The 17886-nt window shown below is 46.1% G+C and overlaps 1 protein-coding gene across 2 annotated transcripts in view; it reads left to right on the top strand.

Annotated features, from left to right (window-relative positions):
• Positions 1 to 9879: 9879 nt before the first annotated feature.
• The window catches only part of SAMD4A (sterile alpha motif domain containing 4A), a 227224-nt gene continuing 219217 nt past the window's right edge, over positions 9880 to 17886 (top strand). For both annotated transcript variants that reach the window (XM_006064865.4, XM_006064864.4), the window contains exons 1-2: positions 9880 to 10177; positions 11376 to 12007. In XM_006064865.4, coding sequence (XP_006064927.1) covers positions 11812 to 12007 — 196 coding nt within the window. In that variant the 5' untranslated portion in view covers positions 9880 to 10177; positions 11376 to 11811. The remainder of the gene's footprint in view (positions 10178 to 11375; positions 12008 to 17886) is intronic.

The raw sequence follows: 17886 nt of genomic DNA, 5'->3' as shown, positions 1-17886 counted from the left end.
CCAAAGAATGCTCAAACTACTGCACAATTGCACTCATCTCACACGCTAGTAAAGTAATGCTCAAAATTCTCCAAGCCAGGCTTCAGCAATATGTGAACCGTGAACTTCCAGATGTTCAAGCTGGTTTTAGAAAAGGCAGAGGAACCAGAGATCAAATTGCCAACATCCGCTGGATCATGGAAAAAGCAAGGGAGTTCCAGAAAAGCATCTATTTCTGCTTTATTGACTATGCCAAAACCTTTGACTGTGTGGATCACAATAAACTGTGGAAAATTCTGAAAGAGATGGGAATACCAGACCACCTGATCTGCCTCTTGAGAAATTTGTATGCAGGTCAGGAAGCAACAGTTAGAACTGGACATCGAACAACAGACTGGTTCCAGATAGGAAAAGGAGTTCGTCAAGGCTGTATATTGTCACCCTGTTTATTTAACTTATATGCAGAGTACATCATGAGAAATGCCGGACTGGAAGAAACAAGCTGGAATCAAGATTGCCAGGAGAAATATCAATAACCTCAGTTAGGCAGATGACACCACCCTTATGGCAGAGTGTGAAGAGGAACTCAAAAGCCTCTTGACGAAAGTGAAAGTGGAGAGTGAAAAAGTTGGCTTAAAGCTCAACATTCAGAAAACGAAGATCATGGCATCCGGTCCCATCACTTCATGGGAAATAGATGGGAAAACAGTGGGAACAGTGTCAGACTTTATTTTTCTGGGCTCCAAAATCACTGCAGATGGTGACTGCAGCCATGAAATTAAAAGACGCTTACTCCTTGGAAGGAAAGTTATGACCAACCTAGATAGCATGTTCAAAAGCAGAGACATTACTTTGCCAACAAAGGTTCGTCTAGTCAAGGCTTTTTTTTCCTGTGGTTTTTCCTGTGGTCAGGTATGAATGTGAGAGTTGGACTGTGAAGAAGGCTGAGTGCCGAAGAATTGAGGCTTTTGAACTGTGGTGTTGGAGAAGACTCTTGAGAGTCCCTTGGACTGCAAGGAGATCCAGCCAGTCCATTCTGAAGGTGATCAGCCCTGGGATTTCTTTGGAAGGAATGATGCTAAAGCTGAAACTCCAGTACTTTGGCCACCTCATGTGAAGAGTTGACTCATTGGAAAAGACTCTGATGCTGGGAGGGATTGGGGGCAGGAGGAGAAGGGGACGACAGAGGATGAGATGGCTGGATGGCATCACTGACTCGATGGACGTGAGTCTGAGTGAACTCAGTTGGTGATGGACAGGGAGGCCTGGCGTGCTGAGATTCATGGGGTCGCAAAGAGTTGGACACGACTGAGCAACTGATCTGATCTGATCTGATCTGAATGTAAGTTTCCATGTTACTCTTCCATATATCTCACTCTTTCTTCCCCTCTCCCTGTGTCCATAAGTCTGTTCTCAATGTCTGTTTCTCCATTGCTGCCTTACAAATAAATTCATCAACCCGTTATCAGACCCAGCATTTCCCAAACCATATCCCAGGCAACACTGTACTACAAGACCTATGAAGAATGTGTTCTGGGCTCCAGGAACCCGACCTGCCATTACTGTACTCTCCAGAAGAGCACAATGAACGCTAGCATAACAAAGGCTCTGAGAAATTTTGTAATAAAATTTAAATGTGTAACCAGGCAGTTTCTCATAAACTTTCTAACTAGGGACATTTCAAGGATGTGGAAAATGTGGGATTAATCAATATTTAATGTATCCTATGCAACAGTAGTATCTGGTTAAGAGAAGGTTGGTGCCAGCAGTCTTGGAATGTTCTCATGACAGAGAGGTTGCTTTAAAGAATATTGGAGAAGGGGAGTCTGATCTTTGTTTAGATTATAGAAATATGACCTTAGATGTGTACATTACAAAATTTCAGCTATTTAGGGATTGTTAGGGAGTTTGGGATTGATATGTACACTGCTCTGTTTAAAATGGATAACCAACAAGGACTTACTGCATAGCACAGAGAACACTGCTCCATGTTGATGGGAGGGGAGTTTGGGTGAGAATGGATACATGCATATGTATGGCTGACTCCCTTTGCTGTCTACCTGAAACTATCACAACATTGTTAATCAGTTACGTGTGTGTTAAGTAGTATGTGCCTGTTAGTCGCTTCAGTAGTGTCCAACTCTTTGTGACCCTATAGACTGCAGCCTGCCAGGCTCCTCTGTCCGTGGGCACTTCTCCAGGCAAGGGAAACTGGAGTGGGTTACTATGCCCTCCTCCAGGGGATCTTCCCAACCCAAGGAATCAAACCCAAGTCTCATGTCTCCTGTATTGACAAGTGGGTTCTTTACTACTAGCAGCCCTGGGAAGCCCGTTAATCAGCTATGTTGTTGTTCAGTCACCCAGTCGTGTCTGACTCTTTGCCACCCCATGGACTGACTGTAGCACGCAGGCCTCTTGGTCCCTCACCATCTCCCAAAGTTTGCCCAAATTCATATCCATTGCATCAGTGATGCCATTCAGCCATCTCATCATCTGATGCCCTCTTTTCCTTCTGCCCTCAATCTTTCCCAGCATCCAGTGAGTCCACTGTTTTCATCAGATGACCGAAATACTGGAGTTTCAGCTTTAGCATCCGTCCTTCCAATGAGTATTGAGGGTTGATTTCCCTTGAGATTGACTAGTTTGGTCTCCTTGCTGTCCAAGGGACTCTCTGGAGTCTTCTCCAGTACCACTGTTCAAAAGCATCAATTCTTCCGCTCTCTGCCTTCTTTACGGTCCAGGTCTCACAACCTTACCTGACCACTGGGAAGATCATAGCCTTGACTGATACAGACCTTTGTCGGCAGAGTGAGTCCCTGCTTTACAACACACCATCTAGATTTGTCATAGCTTTCCTACCAAGAAGCAAACGTCTTCTGATTTCAAGGCTGCAGTCACCATCCACAGTGATTTTAGAGCCCAAGAAGAGTAAATCTGTCTCTACTTCTACTTTTCCCCCTTCTCTTTGCCATGAAGTAATAGAGCCAGATGCCACGATCTTAGTTTTTTAAAATTTAGTTTTAAGCCAGCTCTTTCATTCTCCTCCTTCATCCTCATCAATCATCTATACTCTCATACAAATAAAAAATGATCAGCTATATTCCAGTACAAAATAAATGTAGAAAAAAATGTCAGCTGTTAGGTTAGTAAAAAAGTAATTGCTGTTTTGCATTGTTGAACGTTGCCATTTGATATTGGAATGCATTCTTAAACAAATGTGGTTATACATCATTTTAATGTCCATTTCTCGCTTTATGTTTTCTTTTGCTAATGACATACCTGCTGTTTATCTTATGTTTATTTTAGACTATAGAAATAATGTTAGACAAAAAGCAGATTTGAGCAATTTTTTTTATTGGAGTTCAAAATGAGTCATAAAGCAGCGGAGAAAACTCGAGACGTCTACAATGCATTTGGCCTGGGAACTGCTAATGAGATGAACGTACAGGGCAGTGGTGGTTCAAGAAGTTTTGTAAAGGACACAGACTTGAAGATGAGGAGCATAGTGGCTGTCCATTGGAAGTTGACAAGGACCAATTGAAAGCAATCATCAAAGCTGACTTTCTTACAGTACACGAGAACTTGCCAAAGAACTCAACATGGACCATTCTATGGTCACTAGGCATTTAAAGAAATTGGAAAGGTGAAAAACCTCGATAAGTGGGTGCCTCATGAGCTGACCACAAATTAAAAAAAATAATAATAATTTTGAAGTTGTCAAATAAGTTGTCTTCTCTTATTCTACACGACAACAATGAACCATTTCTTGATCAAATTGTGACATGCAATGAAAAGTGGATTTTGTACAATAATCTGCAATGACCAGCTCAGTGGTTGGACCGAGAAAACGCTCCAAAGCTCTTCCCAAAGCCAAACTTGCACCAAAGAAAGGTCATGGTCACTGGTGGTCTGCTGCTGCTCTGATCCACTACAGCTTTCTGAATCCTAGTGAAACCATGACATCTGAGAAGTATGCTCAGCAGATCGATGAGATGCACCAAAAACTGCAATGCCTGTAGCTGTCACTGGTCCAATTCTTCCAAGAAAGGGCCCAATTCTTCTCCACGACAATGCCCGACTTGCACAATCAGTGCTTCGGAACTGGGCTATGAAGTTTTTCTTCATCTGCCATATTCACTTGACTTCTCACCAACTTGACTCCCAGTTCTTAAGGCACCTTTTTGCAGGGAAAATGCTTCCACAACCAGTAGGAGGCAGAAAATGCTTTCCAAGATTTCCTCGAATCCTGAAGCACAGAGTTCTACACTATAGGAGTAAACAAACTTATTTCTCACTGGCAAACTGTGTTGTTCTTATTTTAATTAATAAAATTGTGCCTGAGCCTAGTTATGATGATTTAAAATTCATGGTCTGAAACTGCAATTACTTTTGTGCCAAGCTCATATTTAAAACTGTGGACATGTTTCAAGTGCATTTTCAGTTCAAAAAGATACTGGCAATTCTTAAATCAACAACAAAGATCAGAATTAGGATTTGACTACTTCTAGAACGAATAATTTTTGCTTTCTTTCCTCTCATGATAATCTAGGGCAATTTATCCCTCTAAAAGATCTAAGCTCCTACTTTCGTAATCTTAACCTATACAAAGCCAATAAATAGGAGTAGTTTACAACACTTATATTTAACCTTTTGACTATATTTATTTGCAAATTTACCTATGATGTAAGATATTTTACAGTAAAAAAACTATAGTTTAATATTTCACACATTTGCTTATTTTTAAAAAGTGTGAACCCATCTGCATTTGTGTTTGAAATTGTGGTTCAATTGAATTTGTGTTTTATTTAAGTGCCAGGTAGTAAGTTTGGATTATACTCTTTAGAAATCAGTCAAAAAGACAATTTACCTGACTGTACGCCCTACAAACTAGAGTTCACCTTTCTTATCAAACTCCATTCTAGAGAAAGCTGTCTCAAAAGTTGTCTTCATGCAACATTAATCAGTCTTAAAAAGGAATAACATTCTGATACATGCCATAATATGTTAGAAGCTTGAAAACATTATACTAAGTGAAATAAGCCAGACATAAAAGGACAATATTTTATGAGTCCACTTATGAGGTACCTAGAATAGACAAATTCATAGAAATGGTGGTGCGCAGAGACCGAGGGCAGGAAGGAATGAAGATTTATTGTTTAACAGGTACAGAAATTCAGTTTGGTGAGATGAAAAAGACCTGGAAATGGATACTTTAAGATGGGTGTACAAACAATGCGAGTGTACTTCATGTGATGCCATTTTACGCTTAAGACTGGTTAAAAGTGTAAACTTTATGTTATATATATTTTACCAAAAATTTTAAAAAGCTTTTCCTCGTGGATTCAACAAGTCCATCCAATTCATATTCATATTTGACTCCTGAAGAGTAACTAATCACATCTGTTATGGCTTTTGGGTAAAGTGACGTGAAATGAAAACTGCTCAGTTATATCCGACTCTTTGCAACCCCAGGGACTGTAGCCTGCCAGGCTCCTCTGTCCATGGAATTCTCCAGGCCAGAATACTGGAGTGAGTAGCCTTTTCCTTCTCCCAGGGATCCTCCCAACCTAGGGATCAAACCCAGGTCTCCCACATTGCAGGCGGATTCTTTACAGTATGAGCCACCAGGGAATGGCCTTTGGGTAGTGGCATTCCTTTTTTGTTTTTTAATTCAAGAAAATTTAATTGAAGGATAATTGCTTTACAATATTGTGTTGGTTTCTGCTGTACAACAATGCAAATCAGTCATAATTATATACGTATCTCCTCCCTCTTGAGCCTCCCTCTCCCCTCCTATCCCAACTTTATAGGTCATCATGGATAGTTTTCCTACCACTGGGTTTAAGAAGTCTTTTTTTTTTTTTTCTGGAAAAAATCCTCTAAATTGAGGGACTGAAGAAAATCTGAATACTATATTGAGAGTGGTAAGAACTTCAGTGAAAAGCAAAAGCAGATTCCTCAAGAGTCTCACTGCTTTACCACTGTCTGGTCTGGCCAGGTTTACTCTGGGCCAGTCAACAGCCCAGGTTGGATGGCATCAGCGACTCGATGGACATGAGTTTGAGCAAGCTTCGGGAGTTGGTGATAGACAAGGAAGACTGGTGTGCTACAGTCCATGTGGTCGAAAAGAATCAGACATGACTGAGCAACTTAACTGAACTGAGTCAGCAGCCATGATCCTGGTGCCGGTATAAAACAGTGTTAGGGATATAGGAAATTGGTGCTGGCCATTAGCTCTCTACCCTGGGCTAACAGAATACCGGCTTTCTCTCTGAATGTGTGCCCCTGCCAACACTGAGATATTTCTGAACTCCTTCTAATGAGATCTGAACTCAAGTTTAGTCTCCCTAAGCCGCGGCTCCTGGGCCTCACCCAGCTTGCCTTTCACTGTTGCTATCTTAGCAGACCTGACTCCTGATTTAGCCTTCCCACATTCCATCTGTCACCAGTTCTGCAGTTTCTTCCTCCACATCACTCTCTTCATCCCCTCGAATCCTAATTCAAGCCCTGGCAATCCTCTCCTAGGCCTTATTACAGGGCTTTTGAGAGGACACGTTTTTGAAGAATGAAAAAGCCTGTTTATGAGGCAGACCCAAGATGTAAATTAGCCAAATTAACATACTCTGTGCCTACAAAGAAGGAAAACTATATTATATATAAAAATATATATCAAGTACCTATTATGTACAAAGTAACGTGCCAGTTACTTTCAGACCTCCTAACAAGTTTATGAGAGCAGGTGTTATAATTATTTTTAAATAATATTCTCAATACAGAAACTACTTGACTGGAGCTGTGCTTACTCTTCAGGAAGCACACTAGATCCTAGTGGCAAATATTACAGAGATAGAGTTCTATCTGAGGCAGATGCCAGCTTGGCTCACTTTCAATCAGTCTTCAGATTTCCTCACTCCTGGGTACTTCTGTTCAGTCACCCAAGTCTAATATTTTCATAGTCAAATCCTTCTCTACATCTTGGCCAGCATAGCTTATTCTTGCCTCCATGCTCATCAGTTCTGCACCTTTCTGAGTACAGTGTACAGAGAAGTATCTGGGCTTGTCTCCTGGGCTTCCCTCCCTGCCAGCCATGTTTCTAGCTCATCTATTAATAAAATCCCACTTCTCCTATGTTCCTGCCTAATCATCTATTCTCTGGAAGTTAGAATTTGCACTAAACTCCTTTTCCAAGTCATGTGGGTATTTAGTCATTGTTAGCCACTTCTTAATCTTCCCAGGTGGTGCTAGTGGTAAAGAATGTGCCTGCCAATGCAGGGAATGTAAGAGACACGGGTTTGATCCCTGGGTCAGGAATATCCCCTAAAGGAGGAAATGACAATCCACTCTATTATTCTCACTTGGAAAATCCCATGGACAAAAGAGCCTGGAGGGCTACAGTCCATGAGGTCGGCAAGGAATCGGACTGAGTGTCCAATTCAATGACTGAGTGTCTGAGCACAGCCACTTCTTCAGTAAAGTTCAGTTCAGTCGCTCAGTCGTGTCCGACTCCTTGCAACCCCATGAATTGCAGCACGCTAGGCCTCGCTGTCCATCACCAACTCCCGGAGTTCACTCAGACTCACGTCCATAGAGTCAGTGATGCCATCCAGCCATCTCATCCTCTGTCGTTCCCTTCTCCTCCTGCCCCCAACCCCTCCCAGAATCAGCGTCTTTATCCATAAAAACTGGGTAGAGGTTCGAATAGGAAAAATCTGTATTTAAGACAAAAATATATATTTAACTGAGAGTATTGGTTTCCTTCCTTCAGTGTGACTTCATTCTGTGAGAAAGTGAAGCAGCCTCCCTGGGTTTCATCTCCACTCTGGGTTTCATATCCACTACTAGGGGAAAGGCCCAGAGGCAAGGGAAGGCACAAGTATTGTGAACCCACAAAAACAAGGCAGGTTGGCAACTCATTGACGCTCCTTTTTGTATTTTTCAAAAAATAGCCAAAAAATTAGCTAAATCTTTACTTGGGTCAAAGGCTGCTGTAAGCAGTACACTTTTCCAGTAGGTGGCAGTATTTTCTTTCTTCAGTTTAAATAGACTTCAATTCGCCTCACTATTTGTTTTTTAGTTTTACTATTGAGTTAGTAAACTGCAGGTGACAATAATTAATGAATGTGACTTTTCCCACTTTCTTTAAAAAAAAAAAAAAAAACCACTCTCGGAGGCTTCCGGAAGCCCCAGGTGGGTAATTTCTGTTTTGGTTGCAGTTGATAGCAAGGTGTATACTGAGATAGCCTGTGCTGGAAACCTTTTCCCCATTTTCTGATAGCGATTATTACTAAGTACTAGCTAGTGATAATAACATTTTGGAGAAAATACTTCAAGATTTCCTGCTTCTGTAATAATAAGACAAAACAAAATTAAAACATTGACTCTAGAATTCTTGTTTTGGGGGTAAAATATTCATTAAATTATGCAGATACCTTTCCTGGCTGGCTAATAATGAGCTTAAGAAAATTATTCACATACCCTATTTTAATGGTAACACCTAAATTTCTGCAGCTCCACAGACCTTTCAATACCCCAGCAGATGGTTAGGTGCTGTCACGTGTCTCACAGGAACTAAATGGTGCAGAAACTAGGTTTGAGGGAGGAAGAAAGAAATGATTGAAAATCCAAGGACATATGCTGGAGTTAAAGAAGGAAGTGTTAAATCCGTGGATAATATCTCAGATACTTTATCTTCAAAACTACTGTATTAGCGAGAGTAAAGAGGCTGGATTTGAAGCATGCGTTTCACAAATGTCTCAGAAGTACTCATAAAGAATGCCACAGGTTGCTGGAGAAATGTTCGAGGGCTCTGTGTTTTCACTTAAAACATGGGGGAATAGTCTGGATTTGGTCACCAAGTCCTCTTATGCATATTCAATTAATATCAGAAGGCACCGAGATTTTTAGGTTTTAGGGTATTTTTAACCAGTTCTCTACTTTGGAGATCAGCCGAGGCCACTTTCCCAGACCTCCCTGTGCTGCCTGGCCTCAGCGCTGCACCCCCCACCCCACAATTCCACTCCACCCCCTGGCGCGGGCGGCGAGGACCTCTGAAGCCCCCTGCCCGGCCCAGGCCTCGCGCACTCTGCAGGGCCAGGTGAAGGCTGCCCGGCCCTGCGACAACGCAGACGCGCTGACAGGTGGCCTCGCCCGCCTCCTTGCCGCCCGCGGCGGAGCTCCTCTCCGCTCCAGGCCCGCAGCCGGAGCCGCAGCCGCAGCCAGGGCGCCAGGCAGAGTTTCCCGGCGGGCCCCCAAAGTCGGGCAGCTTCCCCAGGGGAGAGCGAGGCCCCAAAGGGGCCGGGGCCGCCCACAAGAGCAAAGGACATCTGAGATCCGACCCGGGCGAGGGGTGAGCAGCCCGGGAACTTCTCGCGCTCATAGGACATGGGCTGCACGGAGCCTCGTGCCCAGGCACTTTCCAGCCCTACCAACGACCCCTCGGCCTCCTCCGCCCTTTGCTTCTGCGACCCCCGGAATCCGTCCACACCCCCAGCGTCCTTGACCCTAGGTCTCTGCCCACCCCCGGGCCCCAGTAGGGCCGAGGGGTCACCGGAGTCCGCGCACCACATTCACAAGGACGACCAGCCGGTGGCAGCACCGCCCCCGCTCAAGCACCCTCCGGGTCCCCTCCCGTCCGCACTCCGGCTGCTCAAGCGCCCTAGCCCCTCCAGAACAGGCAGGCAGCAGAGGGCAGGACTTTACTTGGATCCCTCCCCTTCCCCAAACTTCTTCCCTCTCCGCCCCGCCGTTCCTCCAACCCGACCCCTCTGCGCCATCTGGCTCCTCCCTCCGCTCCCCTCCCCTTTTCTGGTCCCCACTTAGGAATCCACCTCCCCCCACCCCCGCCGCCGGCCGGGTCCGGGGATCCTCCCCCGACTCCCCCCGCGTGCCGCCGCCGCCGCCGCCCGGGTTCCTCTCCCCCCGCTTGGGCGCTCCCTGCCAAGCCCATGATGTAATGGTGTATGTTAATCAGTAGCATGTGGGGAGCTCCGGCTCGGGCGGCTCAGTCCTCCGCGAGCCTACACTGGAGGCAGCAGGAGCGGCGGCGGCCCGATCCCGCAGTGCCACACTCTCTCCGCGCCGCCCGCCCCGACGGCATGGCCCGCAGCCCGCCCTCCGGGCGCCCCCAACCTCGCTGAGAGCCACAGCCGCCCCGGACCCGCGCGTGGGGCCCCGAGCCGCCGGGATGAGCCGCTCCGAGGTGAGCGCACTCTGTCCTACGCCCCAGGCCCGGGGGCCCGCGGTCTCTGGGTCCGCTTCCCGGGGGCCTTCCCCCGCCTCCGCTCGAGAAGTTCTGGGAACCGGGAAACGGGGGTGCTGAGAGCGAGCCGCCCCTCGAGGGCTGGCCGAGTCGCTGGGCTCTCTCTACTTCGCCGCTGGCGGCCACCCGGACAGGGTTAGGACTGGGGGAGCCCTCGAAACCGAACTTTTCTTCTTCGCGGTCGTTCGGGGGCGTGTGCCGGCGGCACTGAGCCGCAGTCCCCACGGAACCGCCCTGCCCGCTGGCGGAGGCAGTGCTGTGGGCGCCGACTGTCTCCGCGCTAGGCGTGCGCCAGTGGCCGTGCCGACTTCGGCCTGGGACGCGCGGGCCAGGCGCTGGGCCGACCGGACCCGCCCGTAGGCGGCGGGAGCTGGGGCAGGATGCCTACAGCACACACTCGAGTACACACGCACGCACACATCTGATCGCTCAGGGCGAAGCGGACCCTCAGAGACCTCCCGGGTGGGCTGGAGCCGAGCGGCGCGCGCGAGCCGAGGCTCCGGCTGCGCCTCTGCCCGCTGGGCGCTGAGCTCTGGGTGGGGAGAGTTTATTTTTGTCTCGAGCTGCTGCCGCGGCTGCTCACGGCCTAAATCCAGAGGGGCGCCTGGCGGTGGAGATGCTGGCTGTTGCTGTAGATGGAGCTGCAGCCGTTCGGCTGCTTCTCTGAGAGGAGGAGGAGGGAGAGGTGGCGGAGGAGGAGGAGGGAGAGGAGGAGGAGGAAGGAACTCGGGCTGCCGCGCCTCCGCCTCTGCTTTGCATTAGCCCCCACCCCCACCCCCGCGCCCCTTCGCAGCCGCAGTGCAAGTTTTCTGCGCGAGGAAGATCTGTTGCTGGTGCGGGCGTTTGCAGGCACAGCCCCCGAGGCCACCCCGGGCGGGGTGTGTGGGGAGCACTAGCCATTCGCAGCGGCAGCAACAGGAAGCCGTGCGGTCTTCCTCACGCACCTGGGAAGGAGGCTTCTTGCCTTTCCCAGAACGAGAATAGCTCCTCTCCGGCATCCGGGTGCGGAGGGGGCGGCCGGAATTTGGGGGACTAAGACCCCGCGGCGCGCCCCCCTCCGCCCCCTCAGATGCACTCGCTTCCCCGGCGCACTCCCTCGCTGGCCGAGGTCTCACTGCAGCCTTTTCTCTCCTTCCAGTGGTGATCGCCACTCGGGAATGCGGGTGTGAAGGGTCCGAGCTGCTGCCCAGCAGGGAAGAGACCCCGGGACGCCGGAAATCACCATCCCGAAGCTGCGAGAAGAGGGGAGGGGGAAAGAGAGCCTTCTTCATTCAGTTTGTGTGCCTTGTGGGGAAATTTTTTTTTAATCTTTATTTTTTTAAAAAAGAAATATTTCCGTGCTACTGTCTGTCATCATCTCTGGGGAAATCAGCCAGAACCACCAGAACGTAACTGAAACCAGACGAGAGAGGCAGGAGCCGAGGCAGTACCTGCAGCGTCCGGGCACCAGAGCCACCTTGGAACGGGAACGCGTCTCCGGCGGCCGCGGGGCTGCGGCTCCGCCAAACTTTGGGGCGGGCGGGGCGGGCTGGGGCGCCCCGGGGGCTTTGTAGACTGAGGGCCGCCCCCTAACCATGATGTTTCGCGACCAGGTCGGGGTGCTGGCGGGCTGGTTTAAGGGCTGGAACGAGTGCGAGCAGACCGTTGCGCTGCTGTCGCTGCTCAAGCGCGTGAGCCAGACCCAGGCCCGCTTCCTCCAGCTTTGCCTGGAGCACTCGCTGGCCGACTGCGCCGAGCTGCACGTCCTCGAAGGCGAGGCCAACAGTCCGGGTAAGTGCTCGGCCGCCGCCGCCGTCCCGCGGTCCCGGTTCCCCTCCCCACCCCCAACCGCCGCTGCCCAGCCTCGGGCCTGGCCCCGCCCCAGATCGCCGGTCCTTGGGGACCGAACCACCGCGGCCCCCGGGTCCTTGGCATCTCCCCCGCAAGCCGCCCGCGCCCCAGGCCGTGCCGCCCACTTACCTCCGCTGGCAGCTTCGGGGTTTTTTTTTGCCCACTGTCAACTCCTTCAGTTCATTCCGTGTGGTAGCTACGGTAGCATGAATGATTGATTTTTCTCTCATGCAGTTTCCTGGGAAATAATTAAGTCAGGTCACGTAGAGTCTGGATTTTCTGGGCTTTTTTTTCTTTCCTCCTTTTGGGCAACGTGGCTCTCTGGATTTCAGCAACACATGAAGAAGCCTGAGACTGCCCTTCAGAAGCTGAGCTTTGATTAGGCTATATGAGGAACATATGAAAACCCAATTTTACATTCATTTTTTTTCCCTCCACCGATATTCCAATTTTAGAGCTCTGTTTTCAGAATAATTTGTAGGTGATGCTACAGACTAATGATATTTGCATTTCATATACTACGTGGTTATACTTAACTATCACGACTTTGTTTATATTGATACGCATCTTATAGAAAGGGTCTTATAGGGAGCAGGCATGAATCAGTGTCTTTAACGGTTTTGTCAGGAAACTTGACTGAACATAACAGAATTGTTTCCTGTTACCCTGCTATTGTATTTACAGACACCTCAACTAGTATAGAAAGTGAATATACTGAGATATATTCAGCAGTTTGCTATTTGCTAGCATGGGTGGTGACAGACTGGAATTATATCCGGGGCTGGGGGTAGGGGGTGAGGGTGGGGGTTGGGGAAAGGTCTGTTGGTTGTAATTTGGGATGGGGAAATTCTTTAGTTCATGCTGCAGCAGGAGGGTGAACAGAGCCCCCAGTGTTTATGCAGAGAAAAGAATGCAGGGTCCTCTTCCAGCTGTTCCATGTTAGAGCCGCCAGCCTGCAAGACTCAGCAGAGGTCTGGGCTGCCATTTGATGACAAGGTCCAGTTCAGGGCAGCAGGGCCTGGGAGACACCAAAGTGAGTGTGCTGGCGGGCCGCAAGAGGGAGGCTGGTCTGCTGCTCACTCCTCCTCCCTGGTGTGGTGCTCACAATGCTGGACGCACTAGGATGGGATGTTTCCATATATAGAATCATAGGCTGGCAGTGACCACTGGAAATCTTCACAGGCCTTTTCCTGACCAGACAGGACTGCACCCAAAGGATCCAGTGCTGCCTAGTATGGTGGGCCATTCCGAGGGAAAGCCCACAAGGCCCCAGGGGATTCAGCCTGACCCTAATAGCCCACCCTGGGTGTTACTCACAAGGGTGGCCATGGCAGGGCCCCCTTCCCCTTCAGTTCTGTCTTTATACATAGCTGGAGGACCAGCCTCCTTCATAAGGGTGTGGAAACATAACTAGGATAACTTTACTCCCATTCTCAATGTGACAGGGTAGCCTGGATCACCTGCTTGGTTTTGCTTTCTCAGGTTTGATGAACAAGGTTATAAAAACTTTAAGTACAATTTAAGTACAGTAATTTATGTTGAATGCTTGACCTCAGTGCTTGTAGGGACTGTTTAAAATAATGATATTAACCTTTAGGTTACTCACACGTTTGAGCAACCATTTTTCCCTTTGAGTAAAAGAGAAGACTTTTCCCTAGTATAGCAGCCATCAGTTTAGTAAGTGAAGTCAATAGATGTGTGAAATTAAAAAGAAATTTCTTAGCCTAGGTATCTAATAATGTAATAAACTGAGAAAAAATTGAACTTCTGTGAGTTTAAAAAAATCATTTGGTAATTTTTCCCCTACATTTTTTTTTTTAACCATATTTACTTGTGTTAGCTACCTACCTGTTCATGATGCTAAACGCTGTAAATATATGAAACCGTAACTATTATGTAAGATAGGGAGCATTTTCCAGCTTCTGGATTAATCTTTCAACCTGAATATTTTGCTTCCTTGGAAACTTTGCATTTGTTTTGTTGTTTGGCAAGTACAGAAATTCATTAGTGAGGTCATGTGATAGTTTGGTTTACATCTGCATTAGGAAGGGGGATCATAAAGAGCAATAAGATTTGTCACAGAATGCCTGAGTCTGGAGCACAGCTCTCAAGTATCTGGAACCTAGCCGAGAACCAAGAAAGGGGCAAATATGCCTACTCAGCAACCGAAATAGATGGCATCAAGTCTGGGAGAATACTTCAGACCCTCTTTCGGAACTTACTCTTATTTTAAATAACAGTCCTAACTTTTTTTTTTTCTTATTTGACAAATGATCCATAGCACATACACGGTAGCACAGTTTAGAATGGGGTGAGGGGCTGCTGTAACCAACAGTGAAAACTGACCCCTGACAGTTTGACAACTAGGAAATAGAAAAATTATAACTTTAAATATAAGAACTGGGAGCAAAAGCCCTGAAGGTTTGGGAATATTAGGGTAGGGATTCTCAACTGGCCTTTCAGACATTACTTTGCAATTAGCTAAGTCCATAATTGCTATTTACCATTAATGAGAGTGAAGGACCAAAAAAATGACCAAAAAAGATACATTTTTAAATACGTTCTTCGGGAAGGAAGGGAAATCTGCCATAAACACTGGAAATATTAACACTCAAGGTAATTAACCTCCAAAGCTCTTTTGGTATGTAAAGCTATTACCCATTCAGAAAACTAGGCTGTTAGAATGACTCATTCATTGGCTGGCTGATTTTTCCTATACCAAAATCCTCATATATCACTTACCTTATTTTGTAATTATGAGTTAAACAAACACATATTTCTTCTGGTGTTGAGAGATTTTAAAACGTGGTAAATGAGAATGAAATTCATATCTGGGGCTTGATGTCAGTATAACAGAATTAGTGTACACTTGGCTTTGTTTTCTCCAGGACCAACTTTGAATAGGGAGATAATCCTTCACATTAAACATGGTTTATTTGAAATCTGTGGAATGTATTTTGATACTAACTTTCTGTTCTTTTAAATTTAGTGTTTATTGAGATTCTAGAGGTTCACTGGTTCATCCTTTGCCTCAGGTTCATAGTCATCAGAGATCCAAAGACATCCTTTAGTTAGTCCTTATGGATGTGTGGTTCACTACGGATTTAGTCAGTGGTTACTGGTCATGATCAGCTCTCTGAGATAGAAGGTTGTTTCTAGAGCCCTCATAACCTCAGATACATGTCCTTCAGCCACCAGCCTAGGTTACATGTTAGCATTGTGATTTCTGCACAGTCTTAGTATGTAGATGACTGTTTCCAATGCTAAAATGTCATTTGATACCTAAAAATGGAACCTGTTGACTTGACTTGCAGTTCTTCAAAGAAAAATAGATTCTGTGGCACTGGTGTATGACTTTTGTCATTTGAACTTGAAATGTATTTTCCAGTGGAAATAGTGTAATAAATGGAGATTCACAAGTGAATCCACAGACTTACTAACTAACAAAGCAGTTCATATTTTCTGGAGAAAATGCATGTTTGTAATAAAAAAATGGCAAAAGGATTGTTACTGTATTTATAAATAAATACAAGAGAAAAGATTACCTGAAATGGTAATGTTGGAGATAAAGCTAATTGTGGTGAATGAAAAGGACTTGTGGGTGTATTTATTCTCTTTAGAGGATAAAGATGTTAATTCTATGATTTTTTTATGATTTTTGGTTTCCGTAGTAGAGGTATGCTGCATCTGAGTTGATTTTTTTAAGTCAAAATTGAGTAAAAGGAAGCAAAAGAGTATGGGCTTTCCTGATGATATTTCCTGGATAAGATCTTGTTTGTCATTCTTTTGCTTTTTCATTCAACAAACATTTACTGACTGCCTACTACTTTCCTGGCCTTGTGTCATGCAGTGGGAATGCAAAGGTAACTTGCTGTATTCCAGTGCCTGGTCCAAGGATACCCAGTGTTGAGTAAATGACTAATACTGTATCACAGGTGCAGAGGCATAGCAATAAAAAGGGTGGTGGGGTGGGGATTCTGGAAACATTATGAACATACAGGTAATTGCCTGAGGGAATCAGGGAAAACCCCACTGCAGAGGATATAGCTTGAGCTGAATTTAGAAGGGTGAATAGGAGTTGGTTTAATATATAAAGAGGATTGTAGAGAGCAGGCATGAAGCTGTTTTCCAAGCAGAAGAGATACCATTCATAGAAATGTTGTCTTATGAAAGGGCCTGGTTGTGTGCAAGAAATAATGAGTTCTTAGTGATTGGAAGGCTGTACAATGCTGGGCTATAAGAGACAGAAGTTAAAACAGAAGTGATGTTTGTGCAGGACTTTGCAAACTAAGGAATTTGATTTAATCCTGCAGAGATGATAGAGAACCCAAGAAGACTTTTAGGCAGAGGTGTCCTGAGAATGAGGAAAGAGGAAGAGAGTTAAAAGATGAAAGAGGGGTTTGTGTGTGTGTGTGTGTACACTTTTGGGAAAGCTTTCTAAGGTGTGCATGATTTTCTGAAAGGCGAACATGGGAGAAGTGAGGCAGATTTCATTCTGGCTTCATGGTGGCGTCATCAGCCCAAGGCAGCTTTGTTGCCCTCAGCATTGCTGTACTGGGGAGAAGGAAGGGTTGAGATAGTGAGGAAAAGAAGGTATTATCAGGTGGCCATTTATTTATATCCATAGGAGGGAATATGTCTAGAGGATTCCTAGAGTATGAATGTTGAAATCAATCAGACTAGGCTGGTCAATTAATTTCTGAGTCTTTGTTGTAGTTCAGTCACTAAGTCATATCTGACTTTGTGACCCCATGGACTGCAACATGCCAGACTTCCTTGTCCTTCACTATCTCCTGGAGTTTGCTCAAATTCATGTCCATTGAATTGGTGACACTAACTATCTCATCCTCTGCCACCTGGTTCTCTTTTTGCCTTCAATCTTTCCCAGCATCAGGGTCTTTTCCAGTGAGTCAGTCAGGTGGCCAAAGTAGTAGAGCTTCAGTTTCAGCATCAGTCCTTCCAATGAATTTCAGGGTTGATTTCCTTTAGGATTGATTGGTTTGATCTCCTTGCTGCTTAAGGGACTCTCAAGAGTCTTTTCCAGCACCACAGTTCAAAAGCATCAATTCTGCATTGTTCACCCTTCTTATGGTTTGACTCTTACATCCATACATGTCTACTGGAAAAACCATAGCTTGTCTGTAGAAGGGAGCTAACAAAACTTTGTTATTGTCTGGAAGCTACCTGTTAACAATTCAGTGAAGACCTATTCTTTCCCCCAGGTTTAAATTTTCCTGTATTAATATGGAATTTATATAAATAATGTTTTCCTAAATAAGACATCTTTTATTTAAAGGATTATCTGGATGAGATCAAAGATGATTTGGAACCCTGAAAAGATACATCTACTTCGTTCTACTTCCTATATTTTAGATGGCGCTAGTGGTACAGAACCTACCTGCCAGTGTAGGAGATGCAAGCGATGCGGGTTCAATCCCTGGGTTGGGAAGACCCTTTGGAGAAGGGAATGGCTACCCGCTCCAGTATTCCTGCCTGGAGAATCCCATGGACAGAGGAGCCTGGCAGGCTACAGTCCATGGGGTCTCAAAGAGTTGAACACGACTGAAGTGACTTAGCACACAGCACTTTGTTCCACCTCCTATATTTTAGCTGTATTGTTCTATTCTGTATCATTATTGTTGTTCAGTCACGAAGTTGTATCTGACTGTTTGGGACCTGAAGCATGCCAGGCTTCCCTGTCCTTCACTATTTTCCACAGTTGTGCTCAAACTCATGTCCATTGATTCAGTGATGCCATCCAACCATCTCATTCTTTGTTGCTCGCTTCTCCTCTGGCTCTCAATCTTTCCCAGCATCAG

The sequence above is a fragment of the Bubalus bubalis genome, chromosome 11, assembly GCF_019923935.1.
Source record: "Bubalus bubalis isolate 160015118507 breed Murrah chromosome 11, NDDB_SH_1, whole genome shotgun sequence".
Classification (NCBI taxonomy): domain Eukaryota; kingdom Metazoa; phylum Chordata; class Mammalia; order Artiodactyla; family Bovidae; genus Bubalus; species Bubalus bubalis.
This window is presented reverse-complemented; position numbering and strand designations above follow the sequence as displayed.